At 32.9% G+C, this 25,493-nt stretch overlaps 1 protein-coding gene across 1 annotated transcript; it reads left to right on the top strand.

The window, feature by feature from the left end:
- Nucleotides 1-12,186: 12,186 nt before the first annotated feature.
- On the top strand, nucleotides 12,187-24,048 carry LOC139087694 (uncharacterized). The gene is made up of 12 exons (XM_070636584.1): nucleotides 12,187-12,330; nucleotides 14,329-14,612; nucleotides 14,791-14,938; nucleotides 17,558-18,239; nucleotides 18,326-18,432; nucleotides 19,487-19,609; nucleotides 19,706-19,868; nucleotides 20,943-20,980; nucleotides 21,190-21,252; nucleotides 21,341-21,454; nucleotides 22,718-23,093; nucleotides 23,918-24,048. Exons 1-12 carry the CDS (start codon nucleotides 12,187-12,189, stop codon nucleotides 24,046-24,048), a joined length of 2,373 nt encoding a protein of 790 aa, XP_070492685.1.
- The last annotated feature ends 1,445 nt before the right edge of the window (nucleotides 24,049-25,493 follow it).

The raw sequence follows: 25,493 nt of genomic DNA on the forward strand, positions 1-25,493 counted from the left end.
CGATCATTAACAACCTCTTTGTATAGTTTCAAAGTGGATAACAATAACACACAAAAAAAATTAAATAAAGAAAAACAAGTTCAATTACGGATATTATTGTGAAAAAAATTAAATTAATAGTAAAAAAACACAGAAATTATGGAAATTTTACGTGTAAAAAATGCCATAAAAGTTAAAAAAGGATAACTTGATGTACTTGAAAAAAAAATCCAAAATGAGTCTAATAAAAGATTATTTCAAAGAGAACAAAATAGATTTAAATTTGTTTATATATATATATGTATATTTTAAATTTTGAACTCTTATAAAGCTTCTGTAGCGATTTACAAGCAATTTGTGAGGTGAATTTGGAACTAATTCAGGTAAGTACAAATACCCTATTAGACAATGAGCATACTCATTTAAATGAGCATGTTTATGAGTATACTCAATCAATATAATTGAGCATGGTCAATTTTGTGAGCATATATAAGAGTTTTCTAGGTAGGAAGAAGTACAACTTAACTTAGCATCTTGAACTTTCATCCACTAAAAGCAGAGTTGCGATGACAGGTACTTGTCGGAGGTAAAAGTGACAGATTCTGTCAAAAGATGACCTGCCACAGGTCGTTTCCTGTAGACAGATAGATTTCTTTGGCCTGTCACAGGTCTAACCTGTCGCATGTCTCGCCTGTCACACGTGATGGCCTGTAGACAGGCGAAATTTTTCTGCCTGTCACAGGCGCGACCTGTCACAGGTGTCACCTGTCACAGGTGATGACCTGTCGACAGGTCAAATCTGTCTACCTGTCACAGGCCTGACCTGTCACAGGTGTCGCCTGTCACAGGTGTCGCCTGTCACAGGTCTTCACCTGTCGACAGGTCAAATCTGTCTGCCTGTCACAGGCCTGACCTGTCACAGGTATCGCCTGTCACAGGTGATGGCCTGTCGACAGGTCAAATCTGTCTGCCTGTCAACAGGTAACCACCTGTCACGGGTGGACTGTTTCTGTTGACCTGTCACAGATTGCAACTCTGACTAAGAGTCCATTTCTACATAGCGAGACATAAAGTATGTGACCAAATGCCAACGTAAACAGATCATGGATTAAAAATTCGGTCCCAAGCAAGAGTAAATCCCTAACAGGAAAAGTGTATGTTTTCAAGAGCTTGCTAATCGAGGACGCTAATTTATACTTTATTTCATTTAAATGTTGCACCATACCAGAGTTACGACGACCTCTTGTTTGAATTTTTATTGATTAACATACTTGTGTTATTTGGAAATGTTGCCACAAAGATAGCCCATAACCAACTCTGATTGATCCAACTGTGCTTAAAAAATCACATACTATGTGAACATGCTCACAATCCCTGTCATAATTCCAATTAATTACTACATATTTATTTTAAAAATTACCCATAAAAAGCAATCAAAACTAAATTATTAACATATCATTCCTGCTGTTATTGCATGTAAACTGTTGACTCTAATTTAGAACGATAGTAAATAAATAAACAAAATTCTCACAGCACTTTCCACCTGTAAAGCACGTGAAAATATTTTTAAATAAATAATCATACTATTCACCTAATTTTCTCCCATAGTAAAGCATTTAGTTAGCATTTTAAATTCAAAAGCTTGTTTGAAAATAATAAATGAGCATTCGAATGCATTTTCACCTTTTAATACTAGCACAACGTCACAACTTCGTTGAATGGCATGCCGTACACCACACGAATAAAAGTTCATGCCAACATGAAAAAAGGAAAAGTTAGTTTGTTATTTATACTCTATTAAAAACAATGAAAGTAACAGTAACTCTCACTTGAAAGAATGTGAATTAAAAAGTGAGTTAGTTGAGAGTTTGGTTGGCATTTGATGTGTTTTTAGATGGGACGCTGTGTTTTTTTCTGTGTTTGCTGTTTTTGGACAAGACAGTAAAATTCAATTGCTTTGTGCTAGTTTAGTCAATCACAGAACAAAAGCACTCAGCACTAGGGCACTCAGTATTAAGTCACTCAGTATTAGGTCACTTAATATTATGTCATTCAGTACTAGGTCACTAAGTACTAGGTCTAAGTATTAGGACACTAAGTATTAGGACACTCAAGGCTAGGTCACATAGTATCAGATCACTTAGTATTAGGACACTCAGTATTATGGCACTCAGTACTAGGTCACTTAATATTAGGTCACTCAGTATCAGGGTACTCAGTATTAGGACATTCAGTGTTGAGCCACTCAGTACATCTTGGCAATGGAAACCCATTGTCATACTCAGTATCATATCAATTGCAACAGCACTCGCACTCTAGAGAAGAAAAGGAAGACGAACAAGAGTAATGGTAATAATAGCATCAACAGCATATTATTTTATTTAAGAAAGAAGCCGCCTTTATAGAGCTTCTTGACGCCATTAAGTGAATTGCTAATGAGACATTTTTTTATATTAAATTGACGCAACATTTAACTGCAGATGAGATGGCACTTTTTTATGTTTAAATATTTCGAGAAGATATAAAGAAATTTTTTTCATGCTTCAGGAAGATGTTCTGTTGAGAGATAATACATAATTTATAAGGTTCAAGGTTTTTATTTTATGAAAAATTATTACTTGCGACTGTCAGTTCCATCAAAAATTTGCATATTTAAATACTTATGCTGCCCGAATGAAAAAGGAGCTTTAAAGTGAAAAGTTTCTTAATTATCGCATTATAAGCATGTATGAATGTATGGAACGGTAAAGTGCTTAATTCTGATGAAATTACAATTTTAATAGCTTTAAATGAGCAATCAAGTCGTTTACTGTATGTGAAATAATTACTGAAAATAATCTTTTCTTTAGAAATTGAAAGGTATTGAATTTTCAAAGCTGAAAGCTTCTTTTTATTGCTGTTGATGCTGTGGTAATGAAGTAATGAAGCCTTTGATAACTTAGAAGGAAAAAATATGTATTTTTTGGGATAATTGCTATTGGAGCTTTTGTAAAATGAGCAAATGAAATAAATTTTAGTTGAACTTTTGAAGGGGTCGGTATAGGATTCATATTGAATGAATTTAAGAGTCTTTGCTGAGAAAAGTATTAAATCTTTTTGAATGAATAGAAACTATTTAGCTTCAAAATGTGACCTTGATTCAATCAAGTTGAATGAGAAATAAAATATAATCAATGAATGTTCATGGCAGAAACACTTAGCTTGAACACTTTTAGAGAGAAGGGTGTAAAATTTTGATATTTATTGCATTGAAGGCAGTGAATAAACAGTAGCGTAGTGGTTAGAGTATCGTCCTAGCTACCCTAATGAGCAGAGCTGGATTGCAAGGAAAGTCGACTAGAGGGGTAGGGTGCAAAAAATAATAAAATTGAGACTGAAAAATTAGATTTTTGCCTCGTAAACCTTAGAAAATTGAAGAAAAATTTACAGAAAAAGGGAGGATGAGGTTGGGGTGCAAGTTGAATGTCAGGAATGAGAATAATTCACCCTTGGTTTAAGGTTAATGACGGTTTGATACGGATTTGTCAATAATTTAAATTGAAGAAATTCAAAATATTGCAATTTTTATATTTTTAACCTAAAAATTTGATGCTGACAATCTCAAATTCCATGGTTTTCTATGGTGTTCCATGGTCAAAGCCAGCAAGATTCTAGCGCTAGGCTGAATTCGATGAAATCCAGCTTCAGGAGTTAAGTCAGTCTGAGATCGGATTTTCGGATATTTCCACTTCGTGTGCTTTCTGGGTAAATTCTTTTTGAACTCATATGACGTCAAAAATGCAGTTAAACAGGTTTGTGCCCGAACTTAAACAGGTCTTTTGGTCTGTTTCATTTTCCCAAAATTAAATAAACTTTATAAAGCTTAATTTTTTATTTGACTTCTCGTTTAAAGAAAAATTGAGAAAATTAAAACTCATCCAACAGGAATAAAGTCATTCCTAGTGGGAGATCCAAAAGTTCAAACCTTCTTGATAAATTTTTAAGCACATTTTTAAGATTAATTTTCAGAAAAAATCCTCTGAGACTTTTTCAGTGCAAAAAAAAATTATTTTGAAAGCAATAAAAATTTATTAAATTCTCGTGAATTGAATTAAATTTTTATGAGAAAAGTTTAATTTCTGTAATATTGCATTGAGAAACTAGAACAGTCATAAGCAGCACAATGAAGAATCGCATACGATAGTTTTCAAGTTTATGACAATATTGTTGAATTTTCTGGAACTTTTTGTTGTTGAAAAGCGCAATGAAAAGTTAAAAAAGTTTGGAACTCTATCAAATTTGTGTTTAGCATGCAAGGTCATGATTTAATGGCAGTTTGTTATCAGTAAATAGCTTTTTTGAAGAAAGTACTGTCTTTAGTTATTTGCAGTCTTGTAAGTAGTAAAAGCAAAAAAATTTGAAATTTCAATTCTGAGAAATTTAAAAGAAAATTGAAATTGAAATTTAGAAATTCTTAAAAATTGAAATTCACAAATTTTAAATTTGAAATTAAAGAATTTTTAAATTGAAATTTTAGAAATTTTTAGAATTGATTTTTTTTTTAAATTTTTTATCGACATTATGTATTGTTACATTCGTAAATAAACCAAACCTTGAATTCATCAGCACAAGGAACCCAAAAAAAAGTTCCACAAACTCACAAAAATTCATCAAAACTTTTAATTATGCACTCATAAATTCATGTATAAAATAAATAAAAGCTTTATATGAAAAATTTCTTAATTAGCTTTAACGATTTCATCAATCATTTTGAGGTGTCATTAAAAATTTACATCCAAGACTTTATATTTCATGACAAAACCTCACTCACACAAACACATACACACAGCTTTAAATTGGCACATTCATCTTTTGTCGTGTGAGAATGAAAAAGTTGAAGGCACAAATTTTATTTTTCCTTGATCATATAATAAATTTTTGTAAGCACTTATACCTTAAATATTACATCACGGGCCATATGTAAAGGAGGGAAAGACATTATTCTTACTCATAAGCTTTAAGTTACAGAGCGTTGAGAGTTGTAAACTAAAATTATTAAGATTTTTAGTGGAAATTTGAGATGGAATATGACGCATGTGTTGGATTGACACCAAAGTGGGCTTTTGACTGTTTTCGGCTATTTTCCACTGGCGAGGGTTGATTGCCGTTACTGTCACCTTTCACCCAAGGCAGATTGCCATTGACTACCATTGATATTCGAGTGGTTTTTAGCAAGTTTCTACCGATAGTCGTCGGCCAATGACCAACTCTGATTGAGGCATGAGTAAGGAGCTTTGTATCCTCATTCAGGTCTTCCATCGAACTAGCTGACTCTCTTGATTCTTGTAAGGACAATGAAATTATTCTTGAGATCTCTTAGCTATACTCTTGGCATTCAATTGTTTTAAAGTTGCTTAACAAAGGATTCGAACCTGCAGATGATTTTTTCACCTTTTTCCTATTAATTAACTACCAACCCTCTTGTTCATTCCTACACAAATCCATTCCAACTCATGTTAGTCGAACTGACAAACTGCGATAAACCACAAACTCCATCCCACCATATTTCAAGCTACAAAAATACCAACTAGGGAAAGAAATAAAAGGAATTATAAATTGATCTCAGAAGTGAATTTTTAAGTAAAAATCCAACATCAACAAAAAGGAAATACCCAAAAAATAAAGAGAAAAGCGGATAAGGGATGTGAAAATAAAGAGCAGAAATCAACCACCAACTTTTGCCATTTTCTATGAAAAATTATCAATAGCAAAAGTTTATTTCTTATTTCCAAAATTGCCATTCTATGCTGTCCACTTCGAAAAGTAATGTTCAAAGACAAGCAATAAAGTCTTAATCTTATACATTCATTCTTAAAATTACTTTACTTCCCCAATTTTTTATTTCTGTGTGAGCGTAAGATTTTTAGCGCATTTTCTTTTGAAGCCCTCACATCCGCATCTTCGTCTGCCATTAGTATCGTTCTACTGTGGAATGTTAAGACACAATTTTCCTAGTCTTATAATTACTTGCAGACATACGATTATGTTGTATGGAAGAAATCGGAAAATCTTTTAAGACTGCTGTTTCCTGAATTGGATCTATTGACCGGAACTACTTTATATGACAGATATACAAGTTATATACAAGTTATGGTTATTTACAGAAATTGATTTGAACAACATGACTTTAATGGAGTTTTTAAAAGAAATATTGGAATTTTGAGATTGTGGACATGAAGGTTATTGAGACAAGTGTCAATTTGGGCAATAGAAATTGAAGTTCAAGGTAATATCTTCTATTTTTAGGTTGATTTTTGGTTGAGCCCCGACAAGGTCTCGCTCGTTTTTTACAAACTAGAGAGGAAGTGGGGTCTGCGATTCTGGAACAACTTAATCAAAGGATGAGTAGAGGAGGGGTTTAGGTGAATAAGTCGACCATAGTATGTGTACTGCTTGACAGATCTACTCTGCTGGGAATCAAACCAACATATTCTTCGAAACTAGAGACAAGAGACGTTTGAAATGCTTACAACTTGGTAAAATCAACCTGAAAAGTACAAAAGCAAATAAAGCCAATAATAAGCTATTGCAGCTCAAATTTGGCACAAAATTAGCATCAAACCGGTACAACACCTGCATCAAGCCAATACAACACTTGCATCAAGCCAGTGAAACACTCTTATCAAGTCACTACAGCATCAAGCCAGTCCAGCAGTAAGCCAGGGTCTATATTTCGATAGAATTGTCAATATCTTGTGGCCTACTAGGAGTTGCCCCCAAACTCCTACAATATCACCTAAACACCTTTAAATGTCATTCTAACTGCCCCCAAGACAAAATGCATCCAAGCATCAATCAATTGTCAAACAAAGCCTACGATACTCTCAAATTATGTATCTCTTGTACATTTATGTATAGCATATTTTATTAACCTTTATTGGCAATAATGAACAATCGTGTGGGCATAGAAAGAAAATTTTTTCTTCTTTTGTAATTAAGAAAATTGAATAAAACAAGAAGGAAAGGCAACAAGAAGATTGAAATCATGCTCAATTCAGTTACAATTTCATGAAAAATTATTTTCAGCCCAAGTCAATAAAATTTCACTTAGATTATTATTGTTAGTGTAGTGAAAAAAAATTCTCATTCTACACAACTCGATTTTATTTATTTGTGCACGGTACCTCCGCTGACATTTTCAATTGACCTCTCCATTTCCCTTCCTCTCTCCTTTCGACTATCGCTGTGATAAATTACTGCTGCCATTTTCCCCTTAATTCCTAATTGAATTGTTTAGATTTTTTCCTCTTTTTTTATACTCCTCTGTGTTCTGTTCTCTTTTTTGTTGCTGTGCTCTACTGTATGAATCGTTGTAGCTAATGGCAGTCTGTTGTTTATTTTTTTTGCCCTTCTTTTTGTTTATACTAGTGGACGGGATAGTTGAAAATTAATAGGAAAATATTTTAAAATGTTTAAATCTTGAGATTTGAAGTTGATTAAGATGATAGATCAGATATGCATACTTGCTCCTTTTGTAAGCTTCTTTGTTCAGTCTATTTTTGACTATATGAGGTTGTAAACCTATTAAACCTAGCCTGTTTGTAAAACTGCCACCCTACAGGCCAGTAATTAGAAAAGGCTTTCAATATATTATTTACTAAGTGCTTATCTCGACACAGCTTCGACCACTAGCGTTGTTATAAGTGAAAATAGGAAGTACCATAGAAAGATGAAACATTTGACGTTTGGTTGGCCATCGAATCTGATTCACAGCCTCCTCAACTTCCCATTTTCTTCCACGGAATATTCCGTCAGGTCCATGCATCTCTCCTCATTCCGGTCCTACTCTAGTATTATTTGATAGTGCATTTAACGGAAGTATTAAAATAGTTTTTGCTATATTCCTGAATAGCACAAGTTCTTTAATCAATCCAAAAATTGCTATCAGGCTGGTGTGATTCGAGCATGCTAAATCCATCAAATACCCAAGTCCCAAACCAGATGTCATATTTGTGCTTTTTGGATATTGTGATCATAGTCGTGCCATATATCATTTGATACCATTCCAAAAAAGAACAATTTAAGGCAAAGATGTGAAGCATAGCAATAACATTTTTGTACCTAATTCTTTAGTCTACACCACAAATTCAATCCATCACAATCATATCACAAACATCTATTCGAAACTATATAAACCATAACATCAGTGTACTTAACTTTCATTTTTTGTGTGCATTTTTCTTATTATCATTGTACTTGCATCGTGCATTAAAGAAAATCTAGTGCTTTACAGTTGAATGCTTGTTGAAATACAGCAAATGAAAGAAACATAAGTTGAAAGCATCCATGGATCCGCCACATAAAGATTCTTTTGATTTAATTATAAACCTCGATAAAATTAGAAGATCCTTTAGAAGCTTTATAAAATGTCTGCAATAATGAGGCTATAGAAGCTTTTAGGAATGAAAAAGTTAGAAGCAGTGAATTAATGTTACAAAAGGATTATATTTGATACTTTGGATGTGTTTAGATAGAAAACAGTCTATTAAAAGTTAATGATTATTTTCGGAAGGATTCTTACTTTTGGAAAGTAAGTGTGATGATGATGGAATTTATTTTTTTCGTCGTAATTTAAGATACTATGGATGTAGAAGTGCTCTAAAATTAAATATCATGACCTATTTAGAAAGTGTTTGTGTTGTTTTAATGAAGGACTGAAGGTTTAATTTAGAAAATTGAAACTCAATATAATTTAAGGATAGCAATAAGCACATAACAAAGGGAAACCTTTTTATATTAGTATAAATATTAAAGTTTCATGAATTTAAAGCACTTTGGAAATTCCTTTTGATGTTGGAAATTGAATTTTGATATTGTGAATTGATATGGGGTTCATTCAGCAGTGATGTGACTATGTTAAATTTATTCAACTAAAAACTTCGTTCAGGCAAGTGAATAGAAGCTAAATTTTATAAAAGAATCATCAGAATCATCGCCATGTCGCAATACTTATTAGATGCGACATCACAGAGTGTGGTTGCATTGACAACAGAAATGCTTTTTTTATGCAATGTGCAGCTGTGAGAACATACAAAAAAAATCACTTTACTAACGTTATTTATGAACAAACTTGTAAGGATTTTCAATATAAATATCGGAAAAGTTTTTAATTTAACAATACACAGCAGCAATATTCAATTTTGCATTCAAAATGTGTTACCAAAAATTACCCGTTCTTCCTACGAATAATCAACTTTGTGAATAGAATTTGACATTTGTGTAACTAGTTCTAAAGTTGCGACTTTTTTGCGACTAATTGAAATCTATTCTTTTTGGATACGTAGCCTTCATCTCATCGTAGATACGGCTAATCCCCGAGCGGGACATTCCTGTGAACCGCATTTTTGTGCGTGGTATCCTTAATATGGTGACGTAACGAGTCCCTAGCAACTACGGTGTGCTTTTCGGGAGCGGTACCCTAGCAACTATGATGTGCAGACAGTATTGCAATTGGTATTGGCAAGTTTCCGGCGGAAGTCGACGATAGAACCAGCTTTAGGTGACATTTGAGAGAGGCCATAGAGCATAGTTGATCTGTACGGTCATCGAAGTAAGTATGTTCGGAAGTATTTTATACCAAAAATCAGTTGTTGTCGGTATCTTGATAACCCTTAATTTAAGCTTATACAAGTTTTTCAAAAGCTCATAACTCTACAATCAAATTCTATTTGTCATAAATGAATTGAACTAGCTTTTAATTTCTGACATAACTGTCTGTCAAATACACTTTGTAACCAACACCTTTCCACCCCTTTTAACAATTAAACACAAAAGCCACTCCAAAAAAATCACAAAACTCATCCAATGACCCTATATTTACAAATAATTAAAGTGAAAATCATCCAACAAATGTTCATAAATGGTTAACAAATTTATTCAAAGATCATCAGTTATGATAATCAACACGCGTCCACTTTAGTTAGTAATTTAGTAAAGCGACACCAAAGTTATGCCTGGAAGTTTTATAGCATCCGTCTTCTAAGCAAATTACTTCTAAGCTATTTAAGCTTAACAAACTAGTTCATTCAAGCAAATTTTAGTTCTTTTTTCTCTTTGACAATGAAAACAATCCCCGATTTTATTGCAAAACTTTTCTTTATTATAATAAAGAGATAAAAAATCTGAATAATAAAGGCACTCGTGAATCCAATTTTGTATCACAAAGTTGGTTGATTTAAAAAATTTGATTTCAACTGAGCATGAAACGATAAATTAACTCAAAAATTTCCTATATAAATATTTATAATGTGTATATTGACATCCTTAAAAACATTGTCCCAATATATACAAGCTCATAAATCTATTTTAAGCTTTACCATCGAAAAAAAGAGCTCATTGCCAAAAATTGTTTTTATTTTACGTTTACGTTATCGACATGATTATTTGTTTGGTATGAACATTACAACTACAAGAGTGAACTAGAGAGTGAGAGAGAAAGAGAGAGGAATATAAAAAGGAAAACACTGAAAACATTCAACACTGTGATGTCCTTGATATCATTTTTTTCACAAATAGAAAAAAATAAGTTGGGAAAGCTGTTGGAAGCGGGGAGAAAATGTGAAAAATGTTGAATATTTCATGAAGTTTTAAGGGAGGAGGGGGATTAATAACCTTGAGGATATGTAGTTTTACTGAATAAAATGTTGAAATTAGCTAAAGAAAGTGTTCACTTTGTTCATAGTTGACTTTTTTGTTTGGAGTTAAACTTGATCAACTTTGCATGTTTTTTCATTGCAGGTGATGTGTAGGTAGGTCATGTGGTACTAGTATTAACCTATTTAGTTCAGTATTTTATGTAGATGATGCAATTTAGCCTTCAAACAAGAGGTTATCGATAGTATTAATGCACATTGGTTGTATTTAGCGATCCCTTGTGAAAACAAATACGTTAAAACTATAAAACTGAACATTAAATTCCTTATAGTTATGACGTGTTTTTGTGCACTCTTGGATATTTAGTTGCGTATTGTCAAGTTTCCGTACCTGGGTAAGAAAATTAGATTAATGCATGTAATAAAAACCAAGAAATCTTTAGATGCCGCTTCATGAAAGACTTGGGTTGGTACATAATGATGTAAGACGTTATGCTACTAATTCTCACACTCTTTTAAGAGATTAAACAGTACGAAGTCTGTTTTAAGTATCAAGTCAGAGAAAGACGAACACAAAATACGCAGTAAATTTAATTCTGATTTAATTTGAATTGCAGACGAATTAAATCGAGTTAAAGTAAGTCAGATTATCACTCGTCAAACTTTCACAAGGAAAGTGCTACTCGAAGTATATTCCGCGACACTCGAATGTGTTATGACGCGATCTAAAGTATGTCCTTAAAAGCTTAACGACTCATTAAGCATGCAAAATTTTACCAAAACCATGTCATCATTTACTAAGGTTAGCATCATTGTCAACCCTAATTCTTACATGATCTGAATAACTGAAGGCTATTTTCTTGCAGAAGTTGTCAATTCATTTATCAACAAAGACTAAGATTGTAAAAAGTACACAATAATGAAATTTCTGTCACTACTAGCAACAACTTGATTGAAATTTCAAAGAATTTTCTATTGTCAATAACAAAAATTCACTAAAATACTTTCCAAATGCCAAGCTAAATTTTGAAATTTTAAAGTAAAATAGAACATTGTAGACAAAATGCTTTTAAAAAGCTTATCAAGCTTCGAGCCTTCATGCTCAAAAAGAGAGAAAGCCAACATAAAGAAACAAAAGAAGAAGAAATAAATTTCCACATTTAAAGCGAAACCAAAGCAGTTCACCATGGCAATGGCATGAAAAATGTTTTTTCGATTCATAATACTCTCACTTTTATGGCGACGACGACATAGTGAGTGAAATTATGCTTTCAGTCTCGTGCAGATTTTTTATTTGCGTGGAAGCTTATTCTTTATTGTTTATAACATTAACATTCTCTCTCATTTTCCGTTCTATTTGGTGAATTTTTCTTCTTTTATTTAAGTTTTTTGAGTTCCTTAAATTCATTTCTATTCCTTTATTGTTTCCTTATTCTCGTCCAAAAGAAGTTGTGTAAGGAAGTGAAGTCAGTAAATTAATTATTTACGCGAATAAATTCAATTTATATCCCAAAAAAAGCTCATTCAACAAGAAATAAGAATTTCAAGTCAGTCTTGTTTCTCTTCAATCATCATCATGAGCAATATAGCCAAGTGGCTTCCAAAACAGAATAATGACATGAACAAAATTTTTACGGAAACAAGAAATATCGAACGTGAGCTGAGAATATTGGGAAAGATGTTTGCAACAAACATCAATTATACACAAAATCCAGAACATGTAAGTCGATGCGCATGAATAAAAGAGAATATAAATAAAATATAAAAGAAATAAGTTGAAGTATACATGGTAATGTGAAATTGAAGTTTCTTTCTATATCCTTTATATTCCTTTTTCATACGAGAATTTCAAATTAATTAATGTGAATACGAACATTTTCATCTGATTGATGATCCTGTATGGAAGTTATCGGGACTTCTTTTTCAATAGTTTCAATAATTGATGAATCTTGTGATGCTGAATGTGGTTGTATATTTGAGTTGAAATTAATTCAATTTGTGTAGTTTGGAGTGGGTGATATAAGCAGCAAGAAAGAATGAATTTCAAGGTTTAATGAGCAAAAGTTGACATTTTCCAAAAATAAAATTCATGGACAATTTTGGATTTTTTTTAATAATTTGCGGTCATTTTTCGAAACTGAAAGTTTTACAGACAGAAAATTTCAATCCAAAATTGTTCAAGTTCAGACAGAAAAATGAAGCTTTCATGTAAAATCAAAATTATTTGAAAAAGTGATCGAAATATTTTCAAAGTCCCTCGATGTTCGTGCAATTAAGGACAAAATCGGGCTTATTTTCTAACTGAGTGATATGAGAAGTTCTGGATTACTGCAAAGATATTGGATGGAACCAGGGGAGTCGAAATTTCCAGATGTTTTTCCAGGAGCGTAGTCAAGGTGAACAGAAGGGGTATCTTATAATGACAAATTTTTTAAGTGTTTTGTCTGTGCCTATGAGAAGTTTTCTATGATCAGGTTGTACCATGGCACGACAAAAAGTTGATCACCAATGGTTTAAATTCAACGATTTTTGGGGGTATTTCTTCAGAAACCTCTAATAAAATTGACAGTTAAAGATCTTGATAAAGTGAATCCCTATCCATTTAAAAAAGTTCTGCTTACTTTCCACATTTTCCCCGTCTCAATCCCGCACTTTTAATATAACATATGGTTACATATATTAGCATTAAACAACTAATGATAAAATTTATTACCATGTAAGTTAAAACCTAATGACAACCCACAACAGCTCAAATAAATTCAATGCAATTTATGCACTCCAAAATGTGCATAATGATGTGTTGATAGCAACAATATGTGTTAATTAATTGATTATTCATCAACATGATAAAACTAATTCATCGATTTACGGTAAATGTGTTTTAAATAAACATCCTGAATCTACCGCAAATTTGCATCAAATAATTCTAATGTTTAAAAAAATTAATTATGAAAATTGCATGGAAATGCAGAATTAGTTTTTGTGGTGATGCTTACGTCTAAAAATGATTTTATCTAATAAATTTGAAAAATAAATGATAATATTTTAATACCTAATTGGCATTTTTAATCAAAATTATGAGATTTTAAATTGGATTTTACAGCAAAATTTTATAATTTACAGAAAATTCAAATTTTTATCTACACATTTTTCCGAGCAATACAATGCAAATTCGTGTCTTACCGTTAATATTACATAGTATTGGCTCGCTAGAGTGTGCTTCTCTGATTTTTGACTTTATAAGTGTTCATCTCAATTCTATAAATCAATGATTCTCAAATTTTTGAGGCAGTGACATACCAAAATAAAGACCTTAGCATACAAAGAGCATGTCCTCAGGAGCAGAGCAAGTAAAGTGAGAGAAACGGTAGCGTGCATGCTCAACCAGTCTAAGAAAAGCAAGCTCTCGAGAGCATGCTCTATGCCTTCTAAAGATAGTAGTGTGTCGCGGACCAAGGTTTGAGAATAACTGATTTATTTGCTAATGCCACTTTGTATTATCCCGATGATGCTAAATATAGATTATTTTGGATGCATTACTTCAAAGTTTACTGAGTGCCTAAACGATTACTTCATGATATGACCCCATTTCACTTTTATTGACATGACTGAACATCTTCCCATTTCAGACTCAAACTTTAATTTCTTCTCCTAACTTATTTTAAAGTAAATTCCAAATTGTTATAAACTATGTACATCAATTAATATTATTCCCCAGGGCTATCAAGATTTACTGGATGAAGGAAATAAAGTATTAACCGACAGTGCTTCAACATTTTTCAAACTATATCGTATGAGAAGTTCATCATCTGACAAAAATGTCGAACGTTCAAGTTTCAAAGTCTTGCTGAATTTGAAAGCCTTACAGATCCGACAGAATCTAAAACGCCGTCATTTCCAGTTAATAGCTATTATAACAAAGCTCATCAAATTAATGCTGTGCAATGGAGTCTTCGAAGCTGCCTTCCAAATGTGTTCATTATTAAATAACGCTGTTATATTGTAAATATTCAGTTCCTTTATATTTTTACCATTTAATCATGATAAACATGTAATCAATTAGATGTGGATCTTTCATGGATTAACCATGACGGAAAATATGTTGTTTTATTTACTTTAATTTAATTCTCATTATTTTCTCATTTACTTCCTATCTCTTCATGGCATGCATACGATATAGGACATTACAAAATACGAAAAGTGCTAGCGGAACTCTTGTCATCTCCAATACATTCCCGCCTCTGTTGTCTAATCCTCGGGTTATGCATATACATAGTTTGTTACAAATGGTTACACGATATCGTACTGAGCAGTGCTGTGAGAGTTTGGTGAGCAGTTTTATTTTATTTTGTGAATTTTTATGGGGGCTTATTCAGAAGTGACGTCTATTCCCGAGAAACCAGTTGAGGAAAGTCGATTTTTAGGTAATGTCTCAAGTTACTGCGTATGAAAATTACCTTTAATACAACAACCAATATGTGACACAAAATATGACCGTTTATTATTACTTCTTATGCGTCACATAAAATACTTTCAGGATTGACTTCTGACGATACTTTGGGGTGAAGTTGGGGTAACATTGAGCATTTCAAGTAAATCCCGACAAAAAGACAATTAAGGACATTTTTGTAATTTTTAATTTTTTTTAGTTATTTGTTTACAGAAAAATGTGCTTAGTGAATGTGTTATAAAATAATTAATAAATAGTGGTTTAAGTGTTTGAATAGATTTGAAGTGAAGTGTATAAGTGTTTACTAAATCAAATTAATAGGTAATTCGTAAATTGGGTGAGCAAAATTATTTTAAAATACTTAAACTTTTAAAATTTTTAAAGTTATCCAATTAATTAATAATTTTGTCATTTTTATATAGGTATATTTCTCTTTTGTTTTTCGTTTTTTAGGTCTTTAAATAGTGTTTTACAATTTTATAATTCTAATTAACATTTCATTTTTCAGGAGTTTATTTAGGTTATTTAATTATATTTTTTTCAGGATAAATTTTGCAAGTGTACGTGCAATAATAATAAAATTTTGTATCAATTTTTAGTTAATAAACTTTCAAATTTTATAGTATAAATATTAAGTGTTTTTTAATTTATCATTTTATGGGAATATGGTGGAATAGGAAAGCAATGGGTCATGTCTGCAAGTTACACTTATGTTGACTTCAAGCTAACTTGGAAGTCAGGTTGAAGTGAGCATTTTAAATAAGCTTGAAGTTGACGTAATGTTACCTTAAAGTTACCTCAAGGTTACAGTATAAGTAATTCATAAGACATACCATAGGATAATGTATTGAAGATTAGCTTGCGCGCGGACAAAGTATGTCTTGAGTCAGTACATCAGACTGCCTATTATCACTTACTTCTTTACTTTTAAACTTTACTTGAAGTGTGACTTTTACATTACTTGTGTTTCTCGGGATTGGAATTTGGAATTTTGAGATATTCTTGATTTGTAGAGATTATTGAGCCTCATAAATGAAGAGGGTTCCGTCTTTTACAAAGAAGCCGTCTCAGTCAGCCAAAAGCCGCCTTTAGGAGAAATCCAAATAGCTGACACACTTGAACGACATAGAGAGCCTTGAGAAGTCCGTGACGCAAGCTTCTTCTTTTAAGTCGCTCGGGATTGCCTAAACATTGCAAAACTCCAAGTCGCCATCCTTAATCTTAATTAATGACACCCAACATGCACTCATTTCATTGATTCCCATTAAAACCAACTTCAGTTCTGTTGACTCAAAAGGTTATGACACAGAACTTAAAAAAATCAATAAATCATTGAGCATTGAAATTTTTATTGCCATAGAATCCATAAAGTTATATTATAAATAAGCAATAAGCTAAATCCACGTGAATTTCATATATTTTTTTATGAATATTAAGTATGCGAGTTATGCTGAGCGTGGAAGTTAACATTTATATAATCATAAAGTAACTAACACTACGGAATCGATCTAATAATAATGATAATATATGTGCTGATATAAAACAGCAATAACATGAATCGTTTGACAACATGCTTTCATGTTAAATTGTCTACAGACAAAAAAATCTTTTAATATCTTCATAAATTAGATCAAACATGGTGACATTGTGAGTTATGATAAGCAAAATGTTTTATTGTCTTTTGGGAAGTTATTGCATTTAATATATTTTGTTGAAAGCTTTGCATGCACAGGATTAATGTTTGGGAAATGTTTTGAGATTATTTATCTTAGTGCAGATTATAGAAACATATAGTACAGCTTTATAAAGAGTCATGTCAAAGTTTTTTGATGTAAATTCCAGTAAATTAATGTCCATAGAATCTTTATGAAATGTTCAGACTTAAATTTATTAACCGAATACAGCAGATGTGCTTTAATCGACTTTATTCATTCAAATTCTTCCCGAACAGCAGCACGCATTCGCTTTGGCACTGCAAACTCATGTTAAAGACGCGAAATTGTCTTGATTGGACCATGATAGATCTCGATTCAATTCTAAGGCTTAATAAGCGATTGACTGTATTGTGCTGTTCGGGTTTGGCAGCTATTCAAGCTAGTCCACCTAAAATTCAAGCAACAATCCTGTCAAGACCACATTCATTTACAAAAATTACTGTTCATTCATGCACCGTTGGGTGTTTTACAATATTCTTGCATAAAAATGCATGAAGGGTGTTCATAAATGAGGTATAGACCTGATTTTAGCTGCCTTAGCCTCAACTTTTGCTGATCAACTCTCGTTACGTTATTGACTAAATTACCACTCTCCCAAAAATATAGTCGCCACGTCTATTAACAACATCTATCCCATGAACGACCAACTGCTTCCTCAAAATTTATATCCATCTCTTCATGTTCATGCACAAAATTCAGCTTATGCTAAAACAATACATTGATTTTAAGTGCTATCCATAAAATCCTTGTAATGACATTTCCAACACTCATTTGTCTCTTAGATATCGTGCCTCTTAGCCACATGCAAAGCCGAAATGAATGATGAAACAGAATCCGATGACTCGAGTATCGAAATTTATTTGGCATTGACAGAGCAATTAACAGAAGAGGAACTTGCGAAACAGAGACTTAGATTATTACAGGAAAAGCAAGCACAACAGTTACAGAAACAACAGATGGCAATAATGCCACGTCCACAACAAAAATCCATCAAGATTCGTCCGATTGAAAAACCATCAATGATAACAGACGTCTCAGAGGAAGTGGAGCCAACTGTGACATTTTTCGACAATTTGGTAAAGGAATCGAAACGTAAAGAGGCATTTGTACGTGAAGAGTCAACGGATGGTGAAATTCTTCATGACTTAATACGCATTGAAGAGATTTTTATCGCAACAATGATTGCTAAATGCTTAAAACTATGCCCGAGTGCGTTCGAGAACGAAATAACGAAAGAGGAGATAATGAATTTAATCAGTCGAGCATCAAAATTTTTATGGACGAATGTCGGAGCAACACTAGAACATTTTCTATTATGGTGGAGTCAATTTCCACTAGCTTGTCGTCCTGTAAGCTGTACAAAATATCTACGAGATTATTTAATGCTTTTACAACCAGATGATGCAGCAGAACCAATTTTATCAACACTTAAAAGTTTAGGCGAGATTTTGACTGTACATGTAGGTAAATGCAATGAAGGTCAATTCGATTAAAGTGTGAATGTTTATTGAATATCTTTTATTTTACTAACAAAATGTAATCTAATTTAGTTGGAACATGTTGGGATAAGGATTTTCGGATGTGCTTAGTGTTAGCCTCACAAAAGGTTGATCAAACACATGAAAAGAATTCGGAATTTTATTTGCCAGAGGAACAGGTATGTTGTGGTGATGTTAATAATATTATTATGATAGTTAGCTTATTGAGGTGTGAGAGAAGTTGGGGAGATACTAGGCAAAATTGAGAATGGCAGCATATAGCTGAATTTAGCACTCTTTAGAGCCGTAGTGAGGGTTGAAGTGGATCAATGGTTCTGATTCCATTTTAAACTCTAGGTCTATTAAGTGCAGACGTCTGGTGCACCCTCATTCGTTAAACAATCATTAGCCAGCAGTGGACAGCCTGTGCACCGCGATACACTGATATTTCGTTGAGGTTTATGTTCAAGTTCAGGTTTATTCTCAATATAACGTTAATAATCTACTTCATTAGTGCAGAAGTGTGCTGTAACACAAAAAAGGTTGCCTACCACTTCTGTAGAACTCCAGTTTACAATAGGATCTAGGCCACTTGCAAGCTCTGCACATTGCAAAGACATGATTTAGTCATAATACCTGATGTACCTGTCAATGTGCCCAACAACAATTCATTTTCGCTAGATTTCGTATTGTGATTGAATTAATGACTTTTGGCATATAAGGCCAACGTAAGGCCAACGACTGATGTCATTTAACCGGAACTGGAGTTTAAAAAAAACTTTGTGCTTCCAAAAAAAAACTGTCAATCTTTGCAACAAAATAGAATAGGGTAATAATCTTTGCTGGGAATCGAACCCAGAAACATTTTGTTAATTCAGCCTACACTCAACCATTTAGACCAGTGATGCAATTTAATTTATTGCAGTTATTTCAGTTAATATATTACATAAAGTCTATCATAACATTTGTAGATTAAATTCCAATTTAAATCCGCAAACATTACAATATCCTAAAAATAACAAATAAATTCTCTCTTCCTGTTTGTGTATCATATAAAATATTCATGATTGAACGCATCCAATGACCCGAATCGAATTCAATCGGAAATTTTTATTTTACACACAAAAAAAGTTTTGTGCCATTCAATATTTTTTTTTCATCTCCCCTGCCTCAACCGATTGTGTCCGCAAAAAACTCACAATAATATTGAAAAACTGAATTTTTTTCTTGTAGTTGATTGGGACAACATGTGGATATTTCTGGGCTGAACTGATTCAATCGTTAGTTCATATAACAAATTCATGCGACAAGGCAGGTACGATAGCTAATGAACTGCCTATTGTTGAACAAATTCCGGTTAGTATGCAAAAATGTTTGTGTTTGTGAACTGAAAAAAAAATGGTTCTGATGTAATAAATTACATATATCCATATATATACCATTTCTCTTTAGGTTTTACATCGCTTAGATCATTCCATACACACGATGCGTTTGTGGGCAAATACGAAAGCAAAGGAATTGTGTTCTGAATGGAATATGAACATGTTTTTTCGTCTCATACATAATGATATGAGTGGGATATGTTTGGAACGTTTAAATGAAGTGCGCGCTCCAGGTAAGTGTAGAATATATGAACAACTCATGTGCCATGAATTTCATTTTCTTTTGGCATCAACTATTTTTCTATTCCTTTTGTTTTATGAGAATAGGAGAGTTATATGTATCAAGTTACTGTAACTTAATATGATTGGCATACATAGGAATTTCTTTCCTTGAGCATTTTTGGATTTTTTGGGTTGATTAGTGCATCATTTTGTCAAAAGCAATATTCTAACCTCAAACAGACAAGGAACATGCTCATGAGTATGCTTTCAAAATTGAGCATGTTCAATTATATTGATGAACAGACTCATTTACGTGAGTATGTTAATTGTCTGTTCGGAAAAATGCTTAATATGATTTAAGACTCTGTCACTCAATATATTGTATATTATCAATTTGCAAGTCCTTAGTTTGACACTATGGGACACTATATTGTCGTGTATGAGTAGAGTGACATTTGAGGTATCGAGACATATTTAGATGAATTTGCCGGTGTAAGAGTATGGCCTCTATGGTAGCGTAGTAAGACAACATACCGGAAATTTGTATCGTTCTGTTGCGTAAAGTACATGAGTTTTGTGGAGTACGTGTTCTCGATTCCCACCAGATACCGATCTCTCAACCATTTCGTAGAATGATGTCATGCTGTCAATATGACAAGGATTCGCAAAATGCTTACGACATTACACTATATTGGTTATAATTCTAGTTAATTTAAACAACTGTTTCCCCAAAAATGCACCCCTCAATTATCCAAAAAAACGCGCTCTAACCCTTAAATCTCAAAAATTCCTTACTTATGCATTTCATGAATACTTTTTTCCATCCATTCTTTGTTGTATAAACACCACGTAACATCATGTCAACAAAGTAGCATATCAATTTCCTTTATACATCTTTCATAAGCCATCAAACTTTAAGCTTTAAAAAATGTGATATAAAATTTCTTTTTCTGCTTATAATGAGGAATACCTAGACATTTTATTCATAAAATAATTTATGATTTTATGCTTACTTAAATGCATAATGATGATCTAAAGTCTGCAATTTATTAAAATAAATAATTTGTGCATTTTTTTCATTAAAGTTCTCGTTGCTGAAGATCCATTGGAAGTTATTATTCAGGTAAGATTTATGTTAAGTAGCAAAATTGTCATGACGTCGGAAAATCTATCTGGGGAAAATGCTGATGAATCTTTGAAAGGTCACACACCCCACCAAAGATACCTGAATCCACCCCTATTCAAGCTTCATCTCCAATAATATCTCATTCCTAACTGATTATACTTTACTCTGTGTCTTTTAAATCTCATTGAATTTGACTGCAAATAAAGGTGAATGTTGCATTGCGAGCGAAGCTAGTTGAAGAGATTAAGGAGAATACTATTAAAGTTAAGGTACGATGGAATGTCAATGAGCTTTCATGGCTTTCGATTTGAGTAAATATGAATTTTATTTTTTTACTTTCATTCTCGCATCATCTAGACAACTTGTTATGAATGCATTGAGATACTTGCAGCCATTTGTGAAACGACATCACTTGCAACACTCTCGCTGTATTTTCCACCACAACGCATCTGGCAATGTGAAGTTATGAATGTAAGGATATAGAATTAGATCTTATTATGCATAATTTTTTTTGTTATTCTTATTATTTAAAGCTAAACCTGCTTTACTTTATCTTTTTGTGAAAAACTTTGAAGATTTTCCTTTCATTTGTTTTATTTACGAAATGTAATAAGAGCAGGAATGGAAGATGAGAAGAGGGGAAATGGGGATATTTTGTCTTAATGACTGGAAACAAATAGTAGAGAAATGAGGATGACTGGGTCGAGGGAAACTTGAGCGAAACAATATGGCAAACTGCCTTAAAAGAGGAAGTCGAAATCAGTAGTGACAGTGGTATTGGAGCAACTTCATGTCTTACTATTAATACGGCGAAGTACCCTAACAGGCAAAGAGATCGTTTTTAGATAACGTAGTAGTATTGGTACACCATGAAAACATGCTGTTTGAATTTGTGTCTTAAAGAACATGATAAGTTTTTCTGGAAGCTAAAAACAATTTGAAATGACAGAGGATGAAGGGAATGACAGGGATCAATTGAGAATAACTTTAGACAACTAGAAACACCAGAGATTGACGGTTTAGGACTAGAAACAATAGCATAAATGACTGAAAATCATTGCTTTGTATAAATCTAAGGCGGTTGCATAGATCCAGGTTTGGACAAGCTTGGTGCTGGTTCCATATCAAATTTTGTTTCTAATCTTCCTTTAATAGTTCGATTTATTGTTTCTATACTCCTGTTTTAATCATTTGACGACTGTATGGATGCCGCGTGGGGGCAGCTTTAGCGGAAGCTTAATGCCAGGTCTCCTTAATTTATGTCGCTTGGGTAGTCATTTGTTACTCGGGACCTTAACAATGAAGAAATTCTAACTAAAACCATAAATTGAAGTTTGACCGTCTTCAAAAGGAAACCAAAAGCACTAAATTCAAAGCCACATCCTCACAAGAATGCGCCATAATAACATAATTTCCGTTCAATTTCTTTCAACTTTTTATTTCATTGCTCATCTTCTTAGTATCCCATCAAGTTGAATTTAAATCTCGTTAAAACATCTCTTCTTTCCTCTTCTCTCCTCTACCAAACAAAATGTTACGGATTATCATAAAAAATTCTACAATTTTGCAGAACAAAATTCTTCTCATAGCTGAATAAAAAAAGTTTCTGAATTTATTTTTCGTTCTAAATTCAATTTCTGCAATTTATTTAATAATGAATGTAGGAAGAAAAAAATCTCCTGTTGGTAATTGTCGATTAAATATTATCCTTTCTGCTTGTTATCATCATCACAGAAAAAGTGCAACGAATATGTTGGAATTTACTTGGATATAATGTATTTACCCATTCTGGAATCAACGAAAGATATTGAAATTCTCAATTTAACATTGAAAATAATTTGCGAGTCATTACTTGAGAATATTTACAACAAACAGATCAAATTTTCAATTTGTGGTGCTTTAAATCTTCTTAAAGACTTTGAAGCGATTGCCGAGTGGATTGAAAATTGTAAGGAAGTGCCTGACGCGTATCGTGAAAAATTGATGAAACATGAAGTGCTGAGATATTGCGAAGGGGTCGGAAAAATTCTCTTGAGGGAACCGGAAGAAGTTATTTCAATGTTTCCATCTCCGACGAAGGCTAAACGCATGGCATCATCACAAGATGAAGGTAAGTGACATCAGTTTAATGCAGTGGTGGACAATCTTTTATGTTAAGTGGTACAGCTTGATGGTAAGCCTCGATATACGGTTCATGCTATTTTCAAAACTTGTTGGAAGCACTCTAATGTACCACAGAACACAGTTTTACCACCACTGACCCATATTAGCTTTTCGTTCATATTTTTTCACATAAATGTGAAGCACAAGAAAGCTCCCATAAGGCAGTAGCTTTAATCAGTGAATATTTTTGCATTATTTGACGTAAAAAAAAAGTTGAATAGATATCATAAAAATGAGCTTTAAGACCAATAATAATAATAAGCATACGCATTTATGCTTTTGGGACAAAACTCAATGGAAAGCTTTCAACTTTTTTTTTTTTATGAGAGCTTGTTTGTGGAAACAAAAGGGGATTATGTAGTTACTTTGGATGAAGTTTGACATACTGTAATGTTAGGTGTGCCAAGGAGGTGCCTGGGGTCTGGAGTAAGTCACATTTCTGGCTTCTGGTACCTCTTAAAGCAGTGTTGTCCAACCTTTCTTGAATTTTAGCACACTTTGGTTAAAATTGATGATCGCGGCACATCTGTTTTACAGCTCACCAGTATGTAACAGCATGCCTGAGCTTGTTCTAAGGCACATGATTGTCCCATTGCACACCTGAGCTTGTTCTAAGGCACACCAGTGTGTCACAGCATACAGTTTAGGACTGCCTTAAAACATTGTAACAGCATCTAAAAGGCCAACAACACTGCGCTCTCATCTCCAAACATTCAATAACCATTTCTAACATCATTTCCTCTCTTCTTTTTCTCATGTAATAATTTTCAGATGAAGATAAAGCGCCATTACCAGCAGAAATGTTTGTTCCCAATCAAACAAGATGGCTTGCATTACGTGCTAGACGTCCTAGACGTTTCGGTATCTGCACAAGCGTCAATAATGTTAGCGTCATAACATAAATTTGTTGTCAGTTGCTTTACGTAACATTAGAGAATATATTTAGTCAATGGGAATATATGTTCGGAATCTACATTTTTTTATTTAGTACATAAATATAAAACCTAAAAGAAGAAATGGAAAAGTGGCACAGCTCACTGTAACTTACTCAGAATAGCGAAAATATTATTAACATTGAATGAATTTATTAGCATTACTTAATATCCCCTGCTCAGCTTTTTATGTAGAAATTATACTTTTATATGGGTTTATATTAAGCTTAGGATTGTACTTTATGCTTTTTATTTCTGTGGTCGTTTTTGTACCTTTTATTGTGGATTATGAGCTTTGAGGCTATACTTAAATATTGAAATCAGTCACATTTTTGAGCTTTATAGTTCTAAATTCCATTTAACTCCCACATCAGCACTTAAACTTCTATTTTTATTAACTGCCTTTTTCTGCCTTATTCATCATTTTTTTAAATTAGCGCCCTTGTAGAAATAAAAAAGCCATTAATCTCATCCACTAACACTGCTCCATTTAAACGACGTCGTTAAGATTTCCGTTTTAAAAAAATCTCTAGACCTTATTTTCTGTGCACATATATATAGCAGATAAATTTCATTCAAAATTAGACAAGAACACACAAATGCAATTTTTCGTAATTTTCTTAATGCTGTATGATATATAATTTAAAATTTTTCTTTACTTCTTTTACGCACTGTTGGATGTATTTATTTTCATTTCTTTCATTTTTCATTAGTGTAATCTTAGAGATGTTTTGCGCTCGTTTTTTGATGATTCTTACATGGTTCTTATTAGTTAAAGTCTTCTTGGTGGGTGAGCTTTATTCAAACTTTTATTTTTAAAATTTTAGTACGTAAGAAGCAGAAATTTGGAGAAAATTGTTAAGGAGTATGTCTTCGGATCGTCCACTAATTAAGTTTAGTGAGGGGCTTGGGAATCAAATTTAAGCAGTGAAAATTCCGAGAATTTCATTGTTCATTTTTGATTAAAACTTCGTTATTCTGTAACATAATAGGTCCCTTAAGCAATCGTGGAATTCTCAGAATTTACATTGTTTAAATCAGATTGAGATCCCCTCTCTTTATAGTTTTTATAAAGAAATTTAAAGAAATCCTAGTCCTGAAAGTGAACTCGATCAAATGAAAATCGACTTTGAGCTCTGGACTGGAAGTTTTTGTAATTTTCCGGGTAAAAATCTAATATTTCCCAGGAAATCCTGAACTCGATAACGAGAAAACTTATTTCATCCCTTCACTCTTGATCTTATCCCCTCCCTTCCTCTTCCCCCACTTATTCTCCTCTCTCCTTCTCCCCTTTTTATCCCCTTTCCGTCACCCTCCTCCTTCTATCCTCACCATCTCTCCCTCCCTCCTTCTCTCTTCTACTCCCTCCTACACCCTCCTACTCCCTCCTACTCCCTCCTACTCCCTCCTACTCC

Source organism: Chironomus tepperi, unplaced genomic scaffold (assembly GCF_022539635.2).
Source record: "Chironomus tepperi strain 1889 unplaced genomic scaffold, CSIRO-AGI_Ctep_v1 contig_130, whole genome shotgun sequence".
Classification (NCBI taxonomy): domain Eukaryota; kingdom Metazoa; phylum Arthropoda; class Insecta; order Diptera; family Chironomidae; genus Chironomus; species Chironomus tepperi.

Bases quoted from the DNA above. Each gene is read 5' to 3' on its own strand.
- LOC139087694 (XM_070636584.1), top strand. From the start codon at position 12,187: ATGAGCAATATAGCCAAGTGGCTTCCAAAACAGAATAATGACATGAAC. The intron at 21,253-21,340 runs GTACGATGGAAT...CGCATCATCTAG, and splicing joins AGAATACTATTAAAGTTAAG to ACAACTTGTTATGAATGCAT. The intron at 21,455-22,717 runs GTAAGGATATAG...TCATCATCACAG, and splicing joins GGCAATGTGAAGTTATGAAT to AAAAAGTGCAACGAATATGT.